Here is a 22421-nt window from a genome sequence, read left to right on the forward strand (position 1 = left end):
TGAAAGTCAAGGTGATTGCCCACTGCACTATTTTTCTTTCACAGCCGTGTGCCCTGCCCAATCTACTGCTACCCCAATTCATTCATGTAGATGTCACAGGGCTTAAGGCTGGTCGGTGTACAATTCCTTCTACCCTCTAAGCTGGAATAATCTCTCTCTTTTTTAATCCTCACCCAAGGATATGTCTACTGATTTTAGAGAGAACGGAAGGGGTTAAGGGGAGAGAGAGAGAAAGATCCTGTAGGAACAACACAGGTCCAACATCAATCGGTTGTCTCTTGTGTGCACCCCGACTAGGGACTGAACCTGCAACTTCGGCATGTTCCCTGACTGGGAATCGAACCAAAAACCTTTCGGTGTACAGGATGATGGTCTGACCAACAGAGCCGCCCAGCCAGGGTGATAATCTCTTGCTAGTTCATGTAACTAATATCTCCCCCACCAATAGCAACTCATTTTGATGAATACTAAAGAATTATAAAAGATGACAATGTGACACACAAACTGAAAACAGAATTCAAGTTCATTAACAACCAAAGTACACAAGGAGACCAAAAGCAAAACATAATACTTTAAATTAAAAGACATTTTACACCACTGAAGTATATTTTAAACTGTGTACTATGTAGAGAGAGGAAGCAAGAAATATTTAGGACTCAGTAGTAAAAACTGAATTTAGATGCATATGGATAACTCAGCTAAGCTCTTTGACATCTACAAATCAGGCACAACTGCATTTTCATGAATCTTTGCAAAATCACACTAAAGTTCTGGAAAGTAAAAACATTCATTATGATGATAAACTCTGCTTGTGCATTTATTATTACTTGGTAATAATAAATGAAACAAAATTTCAGAGACGAGATTTATTACTGAGCCCTGATTGCAATGACTTGGAGAATGGGGTAAGTACCTAGGAATAGTACAGGTCCAAAACCTTTGCCAGAAAGATTCCAATTATATTAGGTAAACCCAGGATGGTAAGGAGACTTTGTTATTCACTGAGTAGTTCTAGTTTTCAAATAACTGTAAGAACATTTGGTCTCATGTTTATTATATCATTGTGGCATTAATCTGCAAAAACTAAAATAGATAACAGCTGTAGTCAAGTAAAAACATCATAGCTCAGTATAACATACTTTTCTTAAAAAAAAAACTCCAATTACATTGGGTTATTCTCCCATTTAATCTTGGTTTTAGTTGACTGTGAGTATCTTTTCAATTAAAATAAAATTGTGGACCAAAAAGTAGCTGAAATGGAAACCAAAATATATGAACCATCTGTGACTCTGGATAAACTATTTGTCTTTAACACTGACTGCAGGGTTTACAATCATTTACAATCATTTCTTTTTCTTCACAAACACAGGTTCTATGTCCAGTTAGAAAATAAACATTTCCTTTGCAAATCAAAACAACTAAACCCTCACAGCAACTGCAAATGCACCATTCACCTTAAAATATTAAAAATACCATATAAATTTAACAACACTGGGGACTTTCATCACATAAAACTTAATCAACAAAAATGACTTCCATTCTCATGGCACCTTCATAAGAGGACTTCATTTAAAAAATACATGGAGGAGCTTTCGTTGGAAAAAGAATGAGATAATGGCTGCAGCTTTGAAAATACAGAGATTACTAAGCGGTGTGTTGCAACTGCACACAAAACATGAGACTGTGCATTTATAGCCCATCACTGAACAATTCCGGAGCTCTTAACACAGCTCATCCACAGTAACCAGCACCACTAATCCCATTTAGATGTTTTCCTCCTCATGGAACTGTGCCCCTCACTATCAATAGCTTCATAGAGTTCCATATTATTCTCTTGTGTTGCATGTAGATAACCAATATAAGCCACGCATAGCGAAAGGGTTATCAATCCAAAAGCCATTACAGGTTTGTTCTGTCAAAGAAAAAAAATTACAAAACCTCATTAATAATTTGAGGGGACCCAAATACCTGTGGCATTTTCCTCTTGACAAATCTTTATTACCACCCTAGCAGTCATATGATATTTTCAATGATAATTTATCTAGTTCTCCATTGAGTTAACTCAATTCCCGATAATTTGGAGAGTCTGGAAGACTCTTGCTTCTCCTCTCCAGTCTCCCTTCTGTCTGCAGCCTGGGCATCTCAGACCTCCACCTTCAGGAAGGTGGCAAAGTGGCAGAGGAGACAGGAGGTGTGGAAACTGGTCTGGTGCTCAAGTTTTCAGTGTTATCTGTGTGACATAGAGAAGTTGCGTAACCTCCTTAAATTACTTAATTGTATTAGGAAGTGGGGAACAAAATATACACGCTATTCTTCTCCCCCGAGTTTGTGAAAAACTGGCAGAAAGCCTTTCATGCCACACATTAGGTCCAGCAAAAATGGCAACGTATGTACTCTTCCCTGGGAACCTATTCTGCCACCTCAAGAAATTTAGTGCCTGCAACAGATATGATGCTGTTTTTATAACCTTGCTTTTCTGCTGGAAAATCCAAGACCCTAACAGGCAAAGCAACTAGCTTTGAATTAAAAAAAAGTTTTAAAGGTAGGAAAGATGTTTGCAACTCCACAGAAGTGTTGATCTTTATTATTGTAACTCAGACCCTCCTTTTCTGAGTGTTCGCACTCAACTAATGGGCCTTTCTTACGTCAGTGTGAGCGCAGAGTTGTGATGAAAGTTTCCATTTGTGTTCTGTTTCTGTCACCATACGGGCTGTTCACTACCACTTCAAAACTTAGTAAAAAAATACAGGTCGAACCTTTTTACTTGGATGGACATCTAAGAAAGGCCACAAACTCAAGAGTAGTTTAAATTTGCAATTCTTAAAATGCATTTGACAACTAAAAAAACACATTAGTTCAACGTTTTTAAAACATTCTACTTTAATGATTTGATTGCTAAACTGATGATCTATTTAACTGTAAACAGTTTACACTGGCAACCATGTTATTAAAATTATAATAAAATTCAATACAGCTAAGTATATTTTATAAAAAATTGATTTAAATTTATTTAAAAATAAAATTTATGTCTATTTAAAAGTAAAAATTTATCAAATCAAATATATTCAATAATTTGCATCAAGAATATTAATGATTAGCTGACTCCCTAACAGTATACGAATGTACATTTTTAACAAAATGTTTGCACTATGCCTTAGGTAAAAAACATTATTAATAAATGCTAGAATTGTAGTCTATAATAATGATCAGATTTTCATTTTGCTCTGTTTCATTGGAAGATCTAACTTAATAATACCTCATCAAACATTTAAAATTTCCTTCTGATTAATACAGCTATTAAAATTTTAAATAGGAATTTGAGAAGTTGATCCATGAAAGTACAACCATTTTCCATTAAGTCTCAAAGGCCCTTAAAATAATTCATTTCACATGTGTATTTAGTGGAACAGCATTAAAATTTTCCTTCTACCTGCATTTATTAAGAGAGATCTTAATAGTCAACATAAAATTGCCATGATACAATTAAATGTCATAGGACAATAAGAACTTTCTGTTTCTGGTAGCCTACTTAAACTAAACAGAAGCATTATCCTGTGTATGTTTCTTACAGGTTTAATGAAGAGCTCTGGATTCACAGCCCGAAATAAAGTTGTCGTGCGGACCCCCCTGAGCCCGGGGTTTCGAAAGTCTTTCTCTTTGGCTGGTTCATTTTTAAAGGCTGGAGGGTCAGGTGCTGAAGACATCTGGGCTAATGCTGATTTATTACCTAGAAAGAAAATACGACACTTTGTTCTTTCATGATTGTTTTTCAATAATGCTCTTTATAAAAACTAATTTTTTTAAATTCCAGTCCAGATATATACCAAAAGTGATTGTCGATTATTTTATTTTTAACACATACTTTGTGAATAGTGCTTTAAGCATTGTTTGGCAAAATGGTTATTTTATTTTTCATCTCTCAGAACAAACCAGTGAAGTGGGCAAAAGCTGTTTTCCTACTTACCAAAGCCTAGAGAATTGCTTGTTGGCCTGATCACACTGTATTTGTCACATGAAGTAGGTACTAGGCTGGCAGTGGGCTACCCACACCCTTCTCTATTTCCTTCACTTTTACTCTTTCTCACCTTCCAACCTGACAAGCACTTTCGGGACACCAAGCTGACAGAAGTATTAGCATTCCTTTGCTCAGTTTCTCCTACAGCTTCACGCCCGTCCCACTTTCCCTTCATGCTCCTCTCCTCCCGCCACTGGCCCAACCGCTGGTACCGAGCAGGAAGGGTAAGTGTGTCCTCACTCCCCCTTTGCCTATAGTGACTCTCTGGTAAGGACGGCTTTTCTCTTCCCTGAAGCACTCTAAATCTATCCGATTAGATCTAAGTGAGTCTTTTGGCTTCTGGTTCTCCCAGCCAGAGGTAACATTTTGTGAATACCTCTCCCAGCCTTTGCTGCAGAGGTAACATTTTGTGAATACTTTTCTCTTCCAGGTGCTGTTAAGCAAAGGCTTGTTGTTTTCATTTCTGCCACCTAATGATGGGGGAGTGAAGGGGTTGGAAGGGAGATGGTAGGAAAAGAAACTTAAAAAAAAAAGCTGAAATTAGTGACGGACCATGCAGTAAATGTTACAAAGTTTAAGAGTCAAACATTCACATTCAAACACTCGTTGGAGCCTTGTTTATACAAGTATTCTTTATGCCTCCCATTTTATACACTTTATAAAACCAATATTTTTGCAATTTTATTAGTTATAGCAGTTCAGTTTTTTTTTTCCAAAAATCTTTGTTGCAGTGGTCACAAGCTATTTATCTATCCCACTTAATTGGGTAAACACATCATCAGGAACATCTGCTCTAAGGGAGAGATTGTCAACACTTTCTACACTTGCAAGGACTTCTGAAATGTTCACTGCTGTCTGTTCAGCACTTGTTCCCTTGCATATATCGTTATCATTGTTGCCGTCATCACCATCGTCATCGCTCTCTGGTTCCATTTTGACATTAGTTAGCGCTCCTGCAGCAATTTTAGATCTGCTAGTCTTGGGAAGTAGGTCAACTGACATCTGTAGCCACAAGTGCCTTCAAAATCAAACCGATTTGTGAGAGCAGTGACAGCAGCACCCGAGTCCGGAAGAGATCAAACACCACGTTTGGTTTGTGCTCTTCTTCCAAGCTGACCGTAGGGTGTTTCACAGGAATCCTGCCTGTTTTCCACTGACATCTCACTCCTGTGGAGGGCTCTACAGACCACCAGGTCTCAGTAATCATGCCAACGGCTTGCTTCATTTATTTTCTGTTTTCCCTTCATCATCTAAATTTAGAAGAGTTGTTTCTGCAGTGAGCTTTCATGGAACAAGTCACACCCTAACCGGATGCCTGCAGAGTGAATGGCTGTGCAGTTCAATGGGAAAACACACACATGAGTCAAGCATAGGTAAGTGCTGTGGGCAGAGCAACTGTTTATCACCAAGAGGACACTGCATTTTGCTTCTTTCATTCTCTTGCCAACCTTTCTCAACCATTCATTAAACACATCTCTCATCCTCCGGGCATGCACATTAGCTTGGTAATCACGGGGGAGTCGATGAACATTTCTGAAGCCCTGAGGGTTAGTTAAGTGACTTGCCAGTGACCAGCGGTCTCATCTTTTGCATCCAGGATGCATTACAGCAGAAGAGAGTAATCATCAATCTCTGTTTACCTCCTTTGCAAAGTCCTCCTAGGGCATGAAGTATATGAAGTAACAAACCACCTGTAAACCTTAATTTCATCAGCATTTAAAACACCATTCGAGTTGTAACTAGCAATTGTTTTTTAAATTTCTTGCATGCAAGTTACTAATTTTCTCTACTGGAACAGTTTTTTTTTTTTCACTACAACTTCTGAAACAATTCTCTAACATGCCTAAAATTTGTTCCACCAGCACACAGCTGTTTGAAATTCATTATGCCCCAGGCTTGCAGAAAATGCAATGCTTTCTGCAAAAAATGGGTCCACTTACATGACCATTTCTTGTATAAACTTCTTGATACTACACAAAAACAGCTATAAAAAAAAGGCTGTTCACATTTGATTCTGCTTTAGTGCCAGAATGCCATTAACTTCTACTTCAGTTTTGGTTCAATCTTTCAAAAATGTTGATGGCATAGGGGAGTGATGCTAAATTCCTTTGTTGCTTCTTCTTTCTTGTGGTGACCATCTACTGCTTCTATTGCGTTCATTGTCTTCTATGAAATCTGCTGGCATTTCACCTTTCCATCTTAGCCATGGGAGCAGATTAAATGGCAAGTACAAATGTATTTATCATTTAAGTCAAAGTGTTGGCCACCAGAGTGCTTAGGCTAGGTGCCAGTGATATTTCTCCTTATGCTAATAATGTGTTTGACAGTAATATGGGAAAACAGAAAATTCAGAAAGAAGCAATAAAGTGGAAGCAGTATTATAGTCTTTAAATAGGTCATGCCTATTAGAAATGCAAAGCAAGAAACAGTTAACATATCCATGTTGTTAGGACTGAATCAGAGCCTCAGAATATACCACAAACAGCCCTGGCTGGTGTAGCTCAGTGGACTGAGTGCAGGCTACAAACCAAAGGGTCGTGGTTAGATTCCCAGTCATGGCACATGCCTGGGTTGTGGGCCAGGTCCCCAGTGGGGGCCACGTGAGAGGCAACCACACATTGATGTTTCTCTCCCTCTCTTTCCCCTTCCCTTCCCCTCTCTCTAAAAAAATAAATAAATAAAATCTTTAAAAAAAAGAATATACCACAAACAGACATTGGAGCATTAGATAAAAGTACTAACAAGGCCAAAAACAACAAATACGCAATGGTAAAAGTCATGCTCACCAGCATTTTCTTGTAAGTATTAAGAAATAGCTGCATGTAATTAAAACAAAGCTATCTGGTAGAATATGATTTAAAATTGTTTACTGGGAAGAAAAACAAGGTGATGGGAGAGGAAGGCACAGGGAACACACATTGTAGAGCATAAAAGGGTCCACAGACCACAGCTATCACCTACCTTGTGTTGGTGATCATGTGTCAAGAATTAAGGATGATGAACTCACGCCTCACTTTAAGTCCAAAAATATATGTATTCATATATATATATGTGTGGCTATTTATATATAAACACATAGAGAGACATTTCCCTATCACACAATTAAAGGGATGCAATGATGTTGAATGTCATGAAATTCGACTTATACCAGATGTCTATAAACTATGTATAAAGAGTACTCTCACATTAATTGTAATGAATTTTAATTCTAAAATTCTTCAGTTTCCTCTTTTCCTTAGCAAACCTATGTTTCCTTAGCAATGGACCAAGGAAATAATAAAGACAGTAGTTATTATACTGCAACCCCAGATATCCACATTCACCTTGATAATGTGTTACATACGTTAAACTCTTTACCAGAAACGACAATTAAAGAATACCTGAACTGCAAACCACTGCAACTGTTTACTGAAAGGGCATTTGTAAATTTAGGGATCACCTACTGCACTATACGGGGTGGTGCAGAAGAGGTTCACAGTCGTGTGTATGGAAAATAATGCAATAATTAACAAATGAAAATAAACTGTGTTTCATGTACGCATAACAGAGAATTTTTCATACCTGCCTATAAAAAAGAGGTAAACTGAGCTGCATTTACTTCATCAGTCCCTCCCTGGTAAAACGTTCTGTACGTTTGTCTCTTCCCCAACCTCCCGTGAAGGAAATATGCGATGGGAAAGGGAAGCAGCGGAGACAAAGGACTGCCTCTCTGCACAACCCTCCATGAGTGGCATTCACATCTCAAAGTGCGAGTGAGAACGAGGCCTGCACTGGAACAAGCACACAATTGGCGAGGCTGTGCAAGATGGCCGAGATGGATCAGCACTGCTCATTTCTGAATGGTTTTCTCTCCTGCAGTAAAATTCATACTTAAAGGGATGATCCAGACTGTCTTTCACAACTGACAAACACTTGTCAGTTGTGAAATATATTTCACTGGCATAAAACTGGCATGACTATCTCCATTATAGTGTAGATGAAAATTAGACCATGATAGGAAATATATAATTACTTTGGAGAAAAATTTAATCTTCAGATACTCATTTTTGGAGTATCTCAATAAAAGAGATAGCAAAACAAAATTATCAGAATCATAGAATGTTATTAAGAAGGAACCTTAGCAATATTCAAAGCTTTTCTTTTAAAAAACACAAGGAATTATAAAATGGACAAAATATTTTAATGAGATGTAAATATACTTCCTTTTTTAGTTTCACATACCACCCTAACTTATTATTTAAGAAAATAACTTGAAGTCTGGGGCAGAACACCTTAAACATCATTTAAATTAGAATAAACAAATCTGGGATAGAGCCAGAGGACTTGCTATCTTGAGGAGAATCAAGCATATCCTCAAATTCCAACTTTGCTATTTATAAACTGGAATTTTAACTGACAACCTCTCTGGGCCTCAGTTTCCACCTTTATAAAAGGGGTAATGCTATCTATTGCATAGAATTACTGTGTGGATTAAATGAGAAAACATTTCTGAAAGGATATGTTCAATAAATGGTAGCTACTGTTATCCTTACCATCTGGACTTCTTTTTAAACAAGAGATCGTGCCTTTGACAGTGGGACAGTGAGAGAATCCTGGTCTCTCAGTTCCCTGCCCGCCCTATTCCACCACTTCACCCCACCTCACTCCTAAATCAGTTAGACTCTGTACTTATAAATTATTACAAGATTTACAAAACATAAACTTGTAATCACTTAAACTTTAAAAATGGAATGGCCATCATAGACAAAGCAACAAACAACAGGTGCTGTCGAGGACAGTAAAGGGGACCCTAGTGCACTGTTGGTGGGATTGCAGACTGGTACAACCACTATGGAAAACAGTATGGAATTTTTCTAAGAAAACTGAAAATAAATCTGCCTTTTGACCCAGCAATTTCACTGCTAGGATTATATCCTATGAACCCTGAAACACCAATCCAAAAGAACCTATGCACCCCAATGTTCATAGCAGCACAATTTACAATAGCCAAGAGTTGGAAGCAACCTAGGTGCCTGTCAGTAAATGAATGGATCAAAAAACTATGGTACATTTACACAATGGAATTCTATGCAGCAGAAAGAAAGAAGGAGCTCCTCCCTTTGCAACAGCATGGATGGAACTGGAAAGCATTATGCTAAGTGAAATAAGTCAGGCAGTGAAAGACAAATACCATATGATCTCACCTTTAACAGGAAGCTGAACAACAAAACAAAGAAGCAAGCAAAATATAACCAAAGACACTGACATAGAGAACAGGCTGACCAGAGGGGAGAGGAGAGGGAATTTAAGGGGAAAAGGGGAAAGGTTTGCAGGAACTAGTATAAAGGACACATGGACAAAAACTAATGGGGAGGGCTTCGGGGGTGGGCTGGGATGGGAGTAAAAAACAAAAAACTGTATTTGAACAACAATTTTAAAAAATAATAAAATGGATTCTGTATTGTTTTTTATGTAAAAAATACTAGTAAGACATACCTTTCCATCTTGAATTTACTGTACTTTAAGTAAGGAGGTTATGACAATAGCTGTTGCAGACTGAGGGTGTGCATACTATTTGGATCCCCTCCCCTCCCATCCTGTGGTACCTACACTCCACTAGCTAGGACTCAAGAGACACATGCATTCCAAGTCTCCAGAAAGAAAAAACTTCATTCAGTTGAGTTCCAGGCATTGTCTTTCAAGGGGAAGGCAGGACTTGGAAGTTACAAAAAGAGGCACCACAGGTGAAAACAACCACAAAATCATTTTCCTTAAACCGAGTTTGGTGAGCAAGGGCACCGAGAAACGGTCCAGGAAATAAGAGGGTTCTTAAACAAGGTGGAGGTGTCCAAGGACGGGTCACTGACCAGAGTGCCAGGCTCCTGGTGTGAGGGGCGAAGAGTGGGCCCTGGGGGTCAGAGATGTCCGAGACTTGGTTCAGGGCGCCCCCGGAATAGCGAGGATTCTGGGTGCTGGACCCCACGCCGCCGTGTCCCACGCCCCCGGCAGTGAGACGCCCGGTAGTGGGCCGCGAAGGTCCCAAACGAGCGCGGTGGAGAGACAGCCCAGACCTCGCCACTCGGCAACCCCAGCCGCTCACCTGCCAAAGTGTCTTCTCCTCTCCGCCCTTGGGAAAGACGGTCCTGACGCGCCCGCCGGCTCTGTGCCACAGCGGCCCCTACCGTCCGGAGGCTGTGGCGCAGCGACGCCGGAACTGCAGGGACACAGCTCCAACCAGCAGCCTCCCTGGCCCTCATGCCCGCCCCGATTGGCCAGCTGGAGTTGGCAAGGGCCATTTTTTGGTTTCTTACTTTTTTATGTTTAGTTTCCAGCCTCACAACCATGAGTTGGAAACCCACTAGGAGAGGCTGAAACCTTTGTTCTTGTTGTCTCTGACCTTGGTGACTGGAGTAGCCTGAGGAAGCCCTCAGATGTAGAGCTGAACACGTGCTTGGTCCAGGAGTCAGGGAAGATAATTAAGGATCCTAGAGAAGGTAGAGTGATTGCAGGTCCAGCTGCTGCTTCCTAATAGCTCAGTGCATCAGCATATCAGCAACGACCTGCCATAATAGCTGCTGCTTCCCTTTTACCTTCCCATCTCCCAAGCCTTGTTGCCCAATCTAATCAGGAACATCTGGGAAAGGAAATTCTAGGAAATGTAGTTCAGCCTAGACAAATGGACACTTTACAAAGCCACCGTGAAGTTATTCATTATTTCTCTCTTTTTCTTTGAGGAAAAGAAGATGGAGATGTTTTTCTTATAAGATTATTTTCAGTGGGTATAGAATTTAACTTTTTTATTTTTTAGTATTTCCATGTTATTGTGTTGTTTTCTGGAGTCTACTGTTAATGTCAATCAGCAATCAGTCTTATTTTGATCTTTGAAAGCAATGCATCTTTTTATCTGGTTGCTCTCATTATGGTCTTTTCTTTGTCTTTGAGTTTCAGTAGTCTTACTATGATTCACCTAAGTATTTTTCTTCATATTTAATTATGTTTGGGATTCATAAAGCTTCTTGAATTTGTCTTGATAACTTTCAGATGATTTGTGAGATGCTTAACCAACAATCAAATCTTATTTCCGCTTTCTCTCACCTCCCCTTTTGGGACTTTAATTATTCATATATTACAAGTTTTCTTTGTATTCCAAATGTCTTATTTTTTTTTCATAATTTTAATCCTCTTTTCTCTTTGTACTTCAACCTGGGGTATTTTCTACTGATTTATTTTCCAGATTGCTGAATCTTTGTCCAGCTAATGTGAGATAATAAAAAAGGGCAGTCTGCATATTCTGTTGTCTCTTTTTATGATGGTAACTTTGTTAAATTTTTTCTAGAGAATGAACAAAATAATTTCTCTAGCATAGCTGTTCAAAATCTTTATAATTAATAATTTAGAATAATCGTTTCTAATTACTTTCTGGTGATAGCATATAAATTGGAGATTATTGTCCATTTGGGGAAAGCCTCCATTACGTTTCTCCATATTTGGAAGAATTATCCAGACTAAAATCTCCTTGATACATCAAACCTCATTTCTCCTCCATAATCCACATCTTTCTGGTTCTGGGTTTCTTTGGACCAGTAATGAGACCTCAATTTCTGCACCCTTGATTAAGGCAATGAGCAAGTGGGCACAGAGGGCAATAAGATATTCTTGGAATCACACCTTGCAATAACTTAGCTCTAAGCAAAGGTGACTGTGAGCCACACAAATATATCCCACTAAACCAAAAGTAAACCTGGAACAACTTTCCCTTTGCTAGATCCTCAAAATGCCCATGGCCATTCCAACTCTACCTGACAGGAGGCAAAGTGCAATGAAGGAGAAATTGCAGCAGAGGGAGACAGCAGTCGCCATTGATTATCCTGTCAGTTAAAATGTCTTATATCTGCAAACTTTACAGGGAAACATAATGAGAACACACTGCTAGGGCCCCTCCTCCATGGTCTTGGAGGGGGCTGTGCAGGTGAGGGGCTTTGACGTTTAAGCTTTGTTAGCTTCAGGGTAAATTTGTCTTATGTTTAAATATTAAAGACCCTCCAAAAAGTCAGCTCATCTGGGATAATCATAGATGAAGAAAGGAGAGCTCAGTCCTTGCCCCTTATATAAATTCACATACAGGGTCTTGGGGAGATTCGGTATCACATCAAACCCTGTCCCCTAACAGTCTCATTTCAGTAGGACTTTCTGAGGGGAGGGGTAAGAGAACAATAACTGTTACCCACATTCCTCCTCCCTCCCCAAATCTTCAGTCAAATGTATTGCTCCCAGCTCTCCTGCTCTCACGCTCAGAGTTCTCAGGGACAAAAGTGGTGAGGGTATTCTGAAATACATTATCCTTTCAAAAGGCCAAAATGAATAAAGCCTTGACTACTCCACTCCCCATTCCCCCAAACCCACTGAAACAGTCTTTAAAGAAAGGCCATTACATATACTGGGCTTACTTCTCAGCTTTTCCAGTAGGCTAAAGAAGCTGCTCTCCTTGAGATTCAGGGTGCGGCCAAAGTATCGGCTTTGAGTGCTGTGATCTTAACTCTGTGTACAGCCATATGCAAGCTGCGCACAGTTAACCGCATTTATTATACCACAAAAAGCAAAATGTAAACATACTTGGCTATTAAAACTTCAAAGAATGGACAGCTACTCTATGTCCCTGTTTGCTTTATGGAACACCATCTGCTGCGCTGTTAGGGCAAGAGGCAGAGTGGTGCAATGCACAGACGTTAAGCCCTGAGAGGGATTTGAATGTGTGCTTCTCATGTGAAACACAAAAAAGATGTCTAAGATAATATTTAAATGTTTTTTGTTAATTAATTTGTTTGTTGTTTAGTTTAGTCAAGGTCTGGAAGAAGCATTTTACCTGATTATTTCATCTTCAATAATTATCTATGTATGTATGTACATATTAACATTTTTGTCCACCTGTCCCATTGGAATAAGCAATGATCTGAAGAAATAATGCTTCTACTTTTAACACATTGAGATCCCTTTACATAGGGGAATCTCAAATTGCTTCAAATGCCATTCATTACCTTTCTAATCTGAATTTGAACTACCATTTACCAAATGCCTATAATATGGCAGAAATAGTTACCCAATCCTCTGACGTGACGGCTAGGTAATGAGAGCTATTTCCAAGCACATAATGAAGCCACAGTTGCAGTAAGTTTATTCCATCCACCCTGGAGTGCAAGATCCTTACTCATCTATGTACTTTTGTTTTACATTATTAATCTCCAGGTTACCTTGACAGACTTATAGATTTTCTATATGAAATGGAGTTTTGTTGCCTATACTTTTGTCTCCATCTGAAATTTAACTATTCTCTTTCGGGGGGAACACACAAGTCACTAAGTGAAGAACTGATTATCTGGCAAAAGTTGATGGAGAAGATTTAAATGTGCTGTTTATTCTCCAATATCTGCACTAACATCCATGTGCACACAAAGCCACTCATATTATTTTTAAAGCAAATTCAAATAAGGGGAGAGACATAAAAAACCTCAGCTTACCTATCACAAAAGCGATTGTTACACTACACATACTGTGACCATATAAATTGCATCTAAATGTTTTCTGATACTATGCACTCATTTTTTGAGTAAAGGCGCACAAAACGTTCATGAGGAAAACAGGGCCTTTTACTGTGACTCTTGTTTCTTAGGGAAACAAGATCTCAAACATTCCTTGGACATCAAAAGGGCTTAGAAAATTTGATGCTTTGAGCACAGATGCTGAAAATGTGAACCCTTTCTGGAAGGAGACGTGGTATCTAGATGGGGCCAGGAGCTAAGGCCCTGCTGACAGCCATCTGTGATTTGGGCACTTTGTCACTCCCCTGGGTTCAGAAGCCTGGTTTAAAGAGTAGTTAAGAGCAAATTGGATACAGGGGTCAAATATCCGACCACGAAAGGCAATTAGCCTTCGAGTGGTAAACATGCAATAGAGTACATGGGTACCGAATTATAGTGCTACACACCTGAAATTCACATGTCATTAACCGATGTGACCTCAATAAATTTAATTCTTAAAAAGTGGGTAAAGTCAATGAGACAATGCTTACATTTGCATTTACAAGTGTTGAAAGCTCATTTTAGATACAAAAAAGATGCTGAAGTGTGACCTCTCCCACATCCCTCAGGTATTCTGTACCCAGGGAGCATTTTTGCTCAATGTAAACAGTTGTCACTCCAATCTTTCCTGTATCCATCAGAAGGTGGATGAATCACCTATGGCACCAGAATAAGAGGCAGCTGCTCAAGGCAGAGACTCTGTCAACCCCTTCTTACCAGAATGTGAAACCTGGGAAGCACTTGATGTTACAAACATCCGTATTACAAAAGAATATTTACTGTGTTCCTGGAGTTGTTCTAGGTGCCATGAATCTCCTACAAGCACCTGGTGCAACAGAGAATAGCTGTTATGAAGAGATGGTTTCTTCCTTCTTCCTGTAGTTCTCTTATGTTCACAAATTGTACTGAAAAGCAATTGTGCCAGCACAAAGGGTAATTTTTTTGTTTGTGTTTGAATTCTATGCATACTTCCCTCCTTTCTGGTGCCACTTGTTTTGACAGGAAATCTCACAACCCAAGGTCAGTGCTACTTCAACAGACAGAGAAAATGGCAGCTACCACTTATTGAGCAGTTACACTGAGGTAGGGAATGTTCCCCCCATTTTGCAAACAAGGAGATGAAGGCTAAGAGGACACAAGCATCTTGAGCACGGACATGTAAAGTAGGAAACAGGCCCAGGATTCAAACCCTGTTTTATCTGAACTTGGAGTCTGTGGGATCTCTACAATTACAAAAGGAAAAAAAATCTAGAAATACAATGACATGAAATTCTTACAAGTAACTCCATTGGACCTTGCCTCTCCAGGGTAAACATCGCCAGTTGCCCCAGTCCTTTTCATGATGTTTAGAGACTCTCTATCCTGGTCACTGTCTTCGAGACCTACGTCAGTTTGTGAAATGTCCAGAACAAAGCACAGTGTACACAGTGCTCCAACTGTAACTAAGCTGAGCAGAAAAGATGCCTGACCTTCCCTGGAAGAAGCATTTTGCTGAAAAGAAACACAGGCCAGCTTCAGAGCTCAGTGCTTCACGCAAGATAGTTCTCAGTGCCCAGTGGTGCTAATAAGTCATCGCTGCAGCCAGCTACGATGGCAACTTGTAGAACCTTAGTCATGTTCTTCTCACATGGCATCTGCATTCAACTCTGTGGTCTTTCTTAACAGAGTGATCACCAAGACAGGTGTTCCCGCAGCCCCCACCCTTGTGCAGTTTATCCAGGGGGACACATTGGATATTTGAAGGCTCTGGCTCACATTGCTTTGGTCCGCTCTGGGCTCTGCCTCTTGCTGACATTCTGCAGGGCCACATTCTCTCTGAAAAGAAATCTATCAAAATCCAGAACTTAAAGGAGCAGAGGAGAATAGGGTCCACAGTTTTCACTCCAATCTTTGTCCAGTTCTGTCTTCTCTTATTTCTCCCCATCCCTAGCTTTCTGACCTCGAGGGTGTTATTGTTATTACCACATACCACTCTTTTTGCTTTCTTTATTATGTTTATCAGGGACTGGCTCTGGGAGCTGCGGCAGGCTGCCCTCTGTAGTTCTCTTTCCTCACCTTTAAAATGAGGGCATTAAACTTTGTGACATCTGCTACAATTTCCGACTGCAAAATTCTGCTTCTAAGCTATTCTTATTCTAAGAGAGACATAATTTCATTTTCATTTCTACATATCTTTACTTTTAGCCAAACTCACACCTAGAAATGGGTCCACAAAAAGGTAACATAAGAGAACTCACTCTCTCTCTCATATACACAGAAAATGTTATCAATACTTCCTGGGGTTGGGAGAGTGATTATTTTTATGATGCCTGTTTACCTACAGGATTTCTAATAGGATATATGAATTAAAGTTAAAATATGCTCATCAAACATAGACTGAATTAAATTGTTCTTTTGCCTACTGTTCTTTTTTATAGATAGGCTTTAATAAATAATCTTGGAAAATCATTTAAAGAGATGAAACACTCTCATTGTTCTAGCTTCTTTGTGGTGATGATGACAAGGTTTTATTAAAAAGGATGTTCAATGAAGTGTATGTGAATGGCTTTGAATTTGTTTTTCCAGATTCACTTCTCTTTTTACATATATTGTGAAGAGCAGAGACACAAGGATTCTTGTCTAGGTTATGAGCCAAAGCAAATGATCAGGTTACACCTGTTTGGCTTACACTACCTTGGAAACCACTGGGCTCCATTTTCCTAAGTCTAAAGCACTAATTCCCTGTCAGGCAAATAATTTAATCAACTCATGATTTTTTTTAATCAAATGAGCAACCAACAGGATCTCTTCTTAATCTCCACATCTGTGTCAAGAGGTAAGTTTATTTCTCTTATGATAGTATTTATTTAATAGGAAAATGGCATTTCTTGTAATTGGGTAGTCATTACTCCTTTTTAAAATTTTTCAGAGAGAAAAGTAATCCTAATTATTATAAACCTAGACACACTAGGTTTATATATCTATAAAAACTGTTCAGGTTTGTACCTCACCAAAGATGCCCTTTCTGGATAAGCCGCCTCTAAGTAATGCCACTCATTTGCAATGTGTTGTTGACTGGGCGCTTTTGGTGGCTGTGGCCAAGTCAGAATTCCTGGCCTGAGCACAGTGTGAGCGGATGTTAATGAGTGGGACGGTGAGGACAAAGAGGAACAGCACAAGATTTTTCCGTGTCCTTTTCTGTGTGACTTGAGGACAACCTTTGCATGTTCCTAAAAAGTGATCCTGTAAAAATGACAATGCCTTTATTCATATAGGAAGTTAAAATACCAGACAAGTGGTATATGTGTACATGTTTCAGACTGTATGGGTATATTCTGCTCAGCACTGCTCATGGAAACCTCAGTGTTGACAATTTATATTTTTTAGTACACTGCTAGTTACAGGCATAAAACTTAAAATTAGGTGTAAAATCACTTCACACCTCTAGGCTAATCCTTGGACTTATGGATCTTATGCAACTATATTTATAAAAGAAAAATCAAACTTCACGAAAACAATCAAATGTAAAGTAACTAAAATTTAGTGAACAAAAAAAGTTGGTTTGCTGAAATCCAATCACTACTTATTAAAAGAATAAGACACTGACTGCAGAAGCCTGGGTCCTTTGAGCTGGTCCGGCCTCGCCCACTGTGGGCTGGGTAATGGCTGCGTCTTCCACCCCTTGTCGCCACTCCAAGTACTTGCAACTTTATTCACGCTGTTCTCTCAATATGGCTTCACCTGGCTCTCTCTTGAGCACAATCGATGATGTGTTGCTTCTCATCAGCCCAGATCATTTAAGTTCTGCAACTTGGTGCCAGTGTGATTTTAAGTATGATGTGTCTATCAGAAGTCAGCCGACATTTTCTGCAAAGGTAGAATTCGTAAATATTTTATGCTTTGGGGACCATATGTACCATCTCTGTTGCAACTACTCAGCTGTTATTTCAGCATAAAAGGAGCCACAGACAACAAGAAACAAACGGGAATGGCTTTTTTCCACCAAAAAACCCCTTTATTTACAAAACAGGCAGTGAACTGAATTGTGGTTTTCCAAATTTATTTGAAAATTTTTTTTGAGATTTTATTTATCTTTAGAGGGGAAGGGAAGGAGAGAGAGAGAGAAACATCAATGTATGGTTGCCTTTCATGTGTCCCCTGCTGGGAACTGGCCTGCAGAGAACCAGCATGCAACCCAGGCATGTGTCCTGACTGGGAATCGAACCGCGATTGTCTGGTTCGCAGGCCCGCGCTCAATCCACTGAGCCACACCAGCCAGGGCTATTTGGAATTTTTAATCCAATTATTAAATGGTTGAATCAACACTGATGTCAGTAATGAAAACTGTTGCTGTAAGTTCAACATTTGAATAATTTGAGTAAATAGAAATGAATGGATATTTTCTGTCAATATTAATATTAGATATGACAGCCAAGTGAAATGAAAATTACTTTCCCTTCTCATTTTTTAAGCCAAATCTCTCAGTATGGTCAATGGGAAGAATAAAGCCCCTTAAAGACCACATGAACAATTTATTCTATAGTAAAACCCACAGAAGTTGAGACTGCACATTTCACCTGAGATTCATATTTGCTATTTTTTAGGCTAAATGTAACTAATAGATATTTACTAAACAGCTACTTTATGCTAAGCACTTTGGAGGACACAAAACAAGTAGAAAACATGGTCTCCAACTCCAAGCAATATATAAGGTGGAGAAACAATCTATATATGATTAGTTAAGATGTTAGATCATCAAATGCAAAAATATGTGCTAAGGCTCAGGGGCTACAGAATCTGAAGAGAGGAAAGTCACAACTTGGAGGGCTATGAAGAGGAGGTAGGGCAGAAAAGAGGAAGGAGCAGTGCAAGCAAGTGCTTGGGGATGAGAACCACTTGTGGGCTTGAGATGGGAGACATGGGTAGGTGGAGTGGGGAGGATGAATCACTTGACCTAAGTGGGCGTTGGTGAACAAGATGTTGGGGACATCTTCCACTTGCTTTTCTTGCAGAGATGGAGCAGGATGGCCCAGACCTTAAGTCCAGCTAGGAGTTAAGGAAGTGGGGGCCTCAGAATGGGAATGCTGAGTTTAATGGAGAATGGAGTGACACAGTGCAGGTCGAGATAGAGGGGCTGGATACAAGGAGAGGCAAGGCTGAGAGTCCCAAGTGTTTCTGGGGAAGTTTCTAAGATCTAGAGAGGCTTGTTCCCATTCATTTCTGAATTTTGCACTGTTATTTAGGCACTGAGTGTGCAATATGGACAATCAAGGTACTTGCTTAGGTTGCCAGATAAAATATATGTAGATTGCCCAGTTAAATTTAATTTCTGGTAAACAATGAATACTTGTTTTGTATAAGTATTCCAAATATTGGATGGCATACTTATACTAAAATTATATTTATTGTTTATCTAAAATACGAATTTAACTGGATATTCTACGTTTTCATTAGCTCCATCTGGCAACACTAATCTCCTCTCTCATAAACAGATATTGATCACATAAGTTAAGTATGTGATTGTAAGTTATAAGAGGCATGAAGGAAAAAAGGCCAATATTGTAAACAAAGAAGACCAAATTTAGATCTGTAGGGTCAGGGAACGCCTCTCTAATTCAGGCGAAGGAATGAGAGCACCACAGGTGGCAGAAACAAAGTGGAGGTCAGGGCTAAAGAAGGGAGTGAGAGAAAAGGAGTATGCCTGGAATTCAGCACCCTGGGCATGTGCACAGTGAGGTGGGGCAGACAGGCAAGGGCACCACTGTGCAGGGCTTTGTCATCCAGGGAAGCATTTGGCCCTTTTTTTCTATCTTAAATGCAATGGGAAGCCCTGTTAGGGTTTTAAGCAGAGAAATGAGACAATATAACTTTCATTTTAAATGTTAATCTGGTTATGGAATGGAGAATGATTCGGAAGAGGCTAAGATGAGAAAAGGGGAGACAGATCCAAGACAATGGATGAGGGAGGCTTGGATCAGGGCGGTGGCCAGGGCAGATGAACAAAAACTGAGAAGCTGTATATTTTGAAGGTAGAAACTTTGGACTTGAATATAGATTGGATGTGGAGTTCAGGACAGAGAGGAGGTGAAGGACAACTTTTGTGTTTCTGCTTTTGACACTTGGATGGAGGGTGGTATGGTTTGCTGAGGTGGGGGACACTGAGGAGGGACAGTGTTTTAGGGGGAGGTGAAAAAGGAAGTAAGCAATAGCAAGAGTTCACTTCTGAACATTTGCAGTTTATGAGATGGCATCCTACAGACGAGCAGGAGGCAACTGGAGCTCAGAGATGGGTGGTCTGGATGGGAAACATATAATTTGGGGAGTCGTTGACATGTACATAGAGACAAGACAGATTGAAAATGGTTCAGCACATGATTTTCCTACATGGTAACCTTCCAGAAATATATTAATAGGATTGACTTGTACATGTTTATTCTATAAAGACTCGCTCAACTGTTACAAAAACATACATGCATAAAAGAGTGATAACTCTGATTTCTTAGTGTTTTGTTTTTATTAAGCTTATTTTCTTCAGTTTATTTTGTATGTTCTTTTTTGTAAAAAGACAATTATTGGCAACACAGGAAATCATGAATAAAATCATATAAGATAAGCATTATTAATATTTTGTTATTCCTCTTTTTGTCCCTATTTCCATTCCCTATACAAATAGCTCTCCAGAAACATTCAGATTATTTGAACTACTATTGTTCCCTTGAATTCTAAAGAGGCTTCCATTCACCTATATTTTAGGGGAACTGTTTTTTTGTAAAAAAAAATATGATATATATAGGTAAAAATATAAAATTTAGCACTGCAACTATTTTATGTTCCCACAAATTACTATTTTTAAAACTTTTTCAATCTTAAATAGAAACTCTAACTATTAAGCAATAACTCCCCATTTTTAATTCCTTCCAGTCCCTCCCTGGTAACGCCTATTTTCTATCTCTACAAATTTTCTAGATGCTTCATATAAGTGGAATCTCATAATATTTATTTCACTTACCATAATGCCTTCAAGGTTCATCCTTGCTGTAGCATGTAGCAGAACTTCCTTCTCTTTAAAAAAATATTTTACTTATTTATTTTTAGAGAGACAGGAAGGAAAGGAGAAAGAATGGGAGAAACATCAATGTGTGGTTGCTTCTCATGTGTTCCCTACTGGGGACCTGCCCTGCAACCCAGGCATGTGCCCTGACTGGGAATTGAACTGGTGACCCTTTGCTTCACAGGCCCACACTCAATCCATTGAGCTACACCAGCCAAAGCAGAACTTCCTTTTTCTAACTTAATTCTTTTGTTTTTCCATTCATCTGTTGATATAACTTGAGTTGTTACTACCTTTTGCTTATTGAAAATAATGCTGTAATGAACACTGGCATTCAAATATATCTTTGAGTCATCATTTTAATTTTTTTTGGGGGGGGAGTAAGTATATCTAAAAGAGGAATTCCTGGGTCATATGGTAATTTCATGTTTAAATTTTTGAGAAAATGCCGCAGTTTTTCACAGTGACTGCACCACTTTACATTCCCACCAGCTTTGTACAACGGTGTCCACTTTCTCTAACATTCTTGCCAACACTTGTTAGTTTACTTTTTAAAAATTGTACTCATCCTAGTAAGTGTGAAGTAGTATTTCATTGTAGTTTTGATTTACACTTCCCTAATGACTAATGACACTGAAATCTTTCCATGCGAGTCCGTGGACATAAACTAAGGGGGTGGGAATGTGGGTGGAGGGGTGTGCAGGGCAGAGGGGAATAAAGAGAGGGAAATGGGACAACTGTAACAGTATAATCAATAAAAATATTTTTATTTTATTTTTTTCCTGCGTCTGTCACACACATGCCCACTTTCTACTTTGCTGAGAAAGGTGTTTAACTGCGTAACAACAGTTCCTTTCCCACAGAGGAGTGCCATAACTGCCACCATCAGGGCAGCTGCAGACCAGGAGCTGTGGAAATTAAAATATTTTTAAAACAGAAATCTTTCCATGTGTGAATTGGCCATTTGTATATCTTCTTTGGGGAGATATTGGCTCAAGTTTGTGCTCATTTTTTGAGTTGTCTTTTGTTGTTAAGTTTTAAGAGTTTATATATATATATTCTGAATATTAAGACCTTACCAATATGACTTACAAATATTTTTTCTCATTTTGTAAGTTGCTATTTTTACTTTCCTGATAACATTCTGTGACGAACGGAAGTCTTTAATTTTGATGAAGTTCAATTTGTTATTTTCCTTTTGTTGCTCATGTTTTTGGTGTCATATCTAAGAATCCATGACCAACTCCAAAATCATAAAGATTTACCACTATGCGTTCTTCTAAAAGTTTTATGGTATTAGCTCTTATCAGTCCATTTTGAGTTAATTTTTTAAATGATATGCAGTAGGAACCCAACTGTATTCCTTCGCATGTGGAAATCTGGCTGTCCCAGCACCTTCCTGGCATTTCCACTTTTAATTAGGTCAAATGTTTGGCAGAACTTTACAACTTTCCAAAATTACTCCTGATATTGAAAATATTGAATACTTACTTTCTAAAAGTATTGATTAATCAACTTTTCCAGATTGAATTCCTGTGCAGTTAATTGCTACCTCTTAATTGAAAGGAGAAAAATCCAACTTGCTTCATTAGAATTGGTAAGTAGAAACTCTTTGAAAATTGGGAGTAAACCTTAGTGATTTAATAAAAGGAATAAATTAAAGATTCTTATTAAAATAAGGTGACAACCCAAATTATTAACATATAAAACAATATAGCCCTGGTTGGTGTAGGTCAGTGGGTTGAGTACCAGTCTACAAACCTCCAGGTCACCAGTTTGATTCATGGTCAGGGCACAGGCCTGGGTGGCAGGCCAGGTCCCT

At 39.0% G+C, this 22421-nt stretch overlaps 1 protein-coding gene, 1 long non-coding RNA gene and 1 other non-coding gene across 4 annotated transcripts; 1 reads left to right on the forward strand and 2 right to left on the reverse strand.

Moving 5' to 3' along the window:
- Positions 1–505: 505 nt before the first annotated feature.
- SMIM8 (small integral membrane protein 8) lies at positions 506–10123 on the reverse strand. Of its 2 annotated transcripts, none has more exons than XM_053664924.1 (3): positions 10095–10123; positions 3570–3727; positions 506–1912 (listed from the first exon to the last, which is right to left on the reverse strand). In XM_053664924.1, exons 2-3 carry the CDS (start codon positions 3702–3704, stop codon positions 1754–1756), a joined length of 294 nt encoding a protein of 97 aa, XP_053520899.1. In that variant the 5' UTR covers positions 3705–3727; positions 10095–10123; the 3' UTR covers positions 506–1753. The 2 variants fall into 2 exon arrangements, with proteins under 2 accessions (XP_053520899.1, XP_036999735.2); XM_037143840.2 differs by lacking the exon at positions 10095–10123 and adding an exon at positions 9862–10088.
- LOC128627374 (uncharacterized) lies at positions 5147–7790 on the forward strand. The gene is made up of 3 exons (XR_008391554.1): positions 5147–5208; positions 5293–5388; positions 7677–7790. It is a non-coding gene; the product is annotated as an uncharacterized LOC128627374 (long non-coding RNA).
- An 11258-nt stretch (positions 10124–21381) lies between the features above and the next one.
- On the reverse strand, positions 21382–21515 carry LOC119048437 (small nucleolar RNA SNORA41). The gene has a single exon (XR_005082339.2). It is a non-coding gene; the product is annotated as a small nucleolar RNA SNORA41 (small nucleolar RNA).
- Positions 21516–22421: the final 906 nt, after the last annotated feature.

Source organism: Artibeus jamaicensis, unplaced genomic scaffold (genome assembly GCF_021234435.1).
Source record: "Artibeus jamaicensis isolate MK-2021 breed Jamaican fruit bat unplaced genomic scaffold, CSHL_Jam_final contig_387, whole genome shotgun sequence".
NCBI classification, from domain to species: domain Eukaryota; kingdom Metazoa; phylum Chordata; class Mammalia; order Chiroptera; family Phyllostomidae; genus Artibeus; species Artibeus jamaicensis.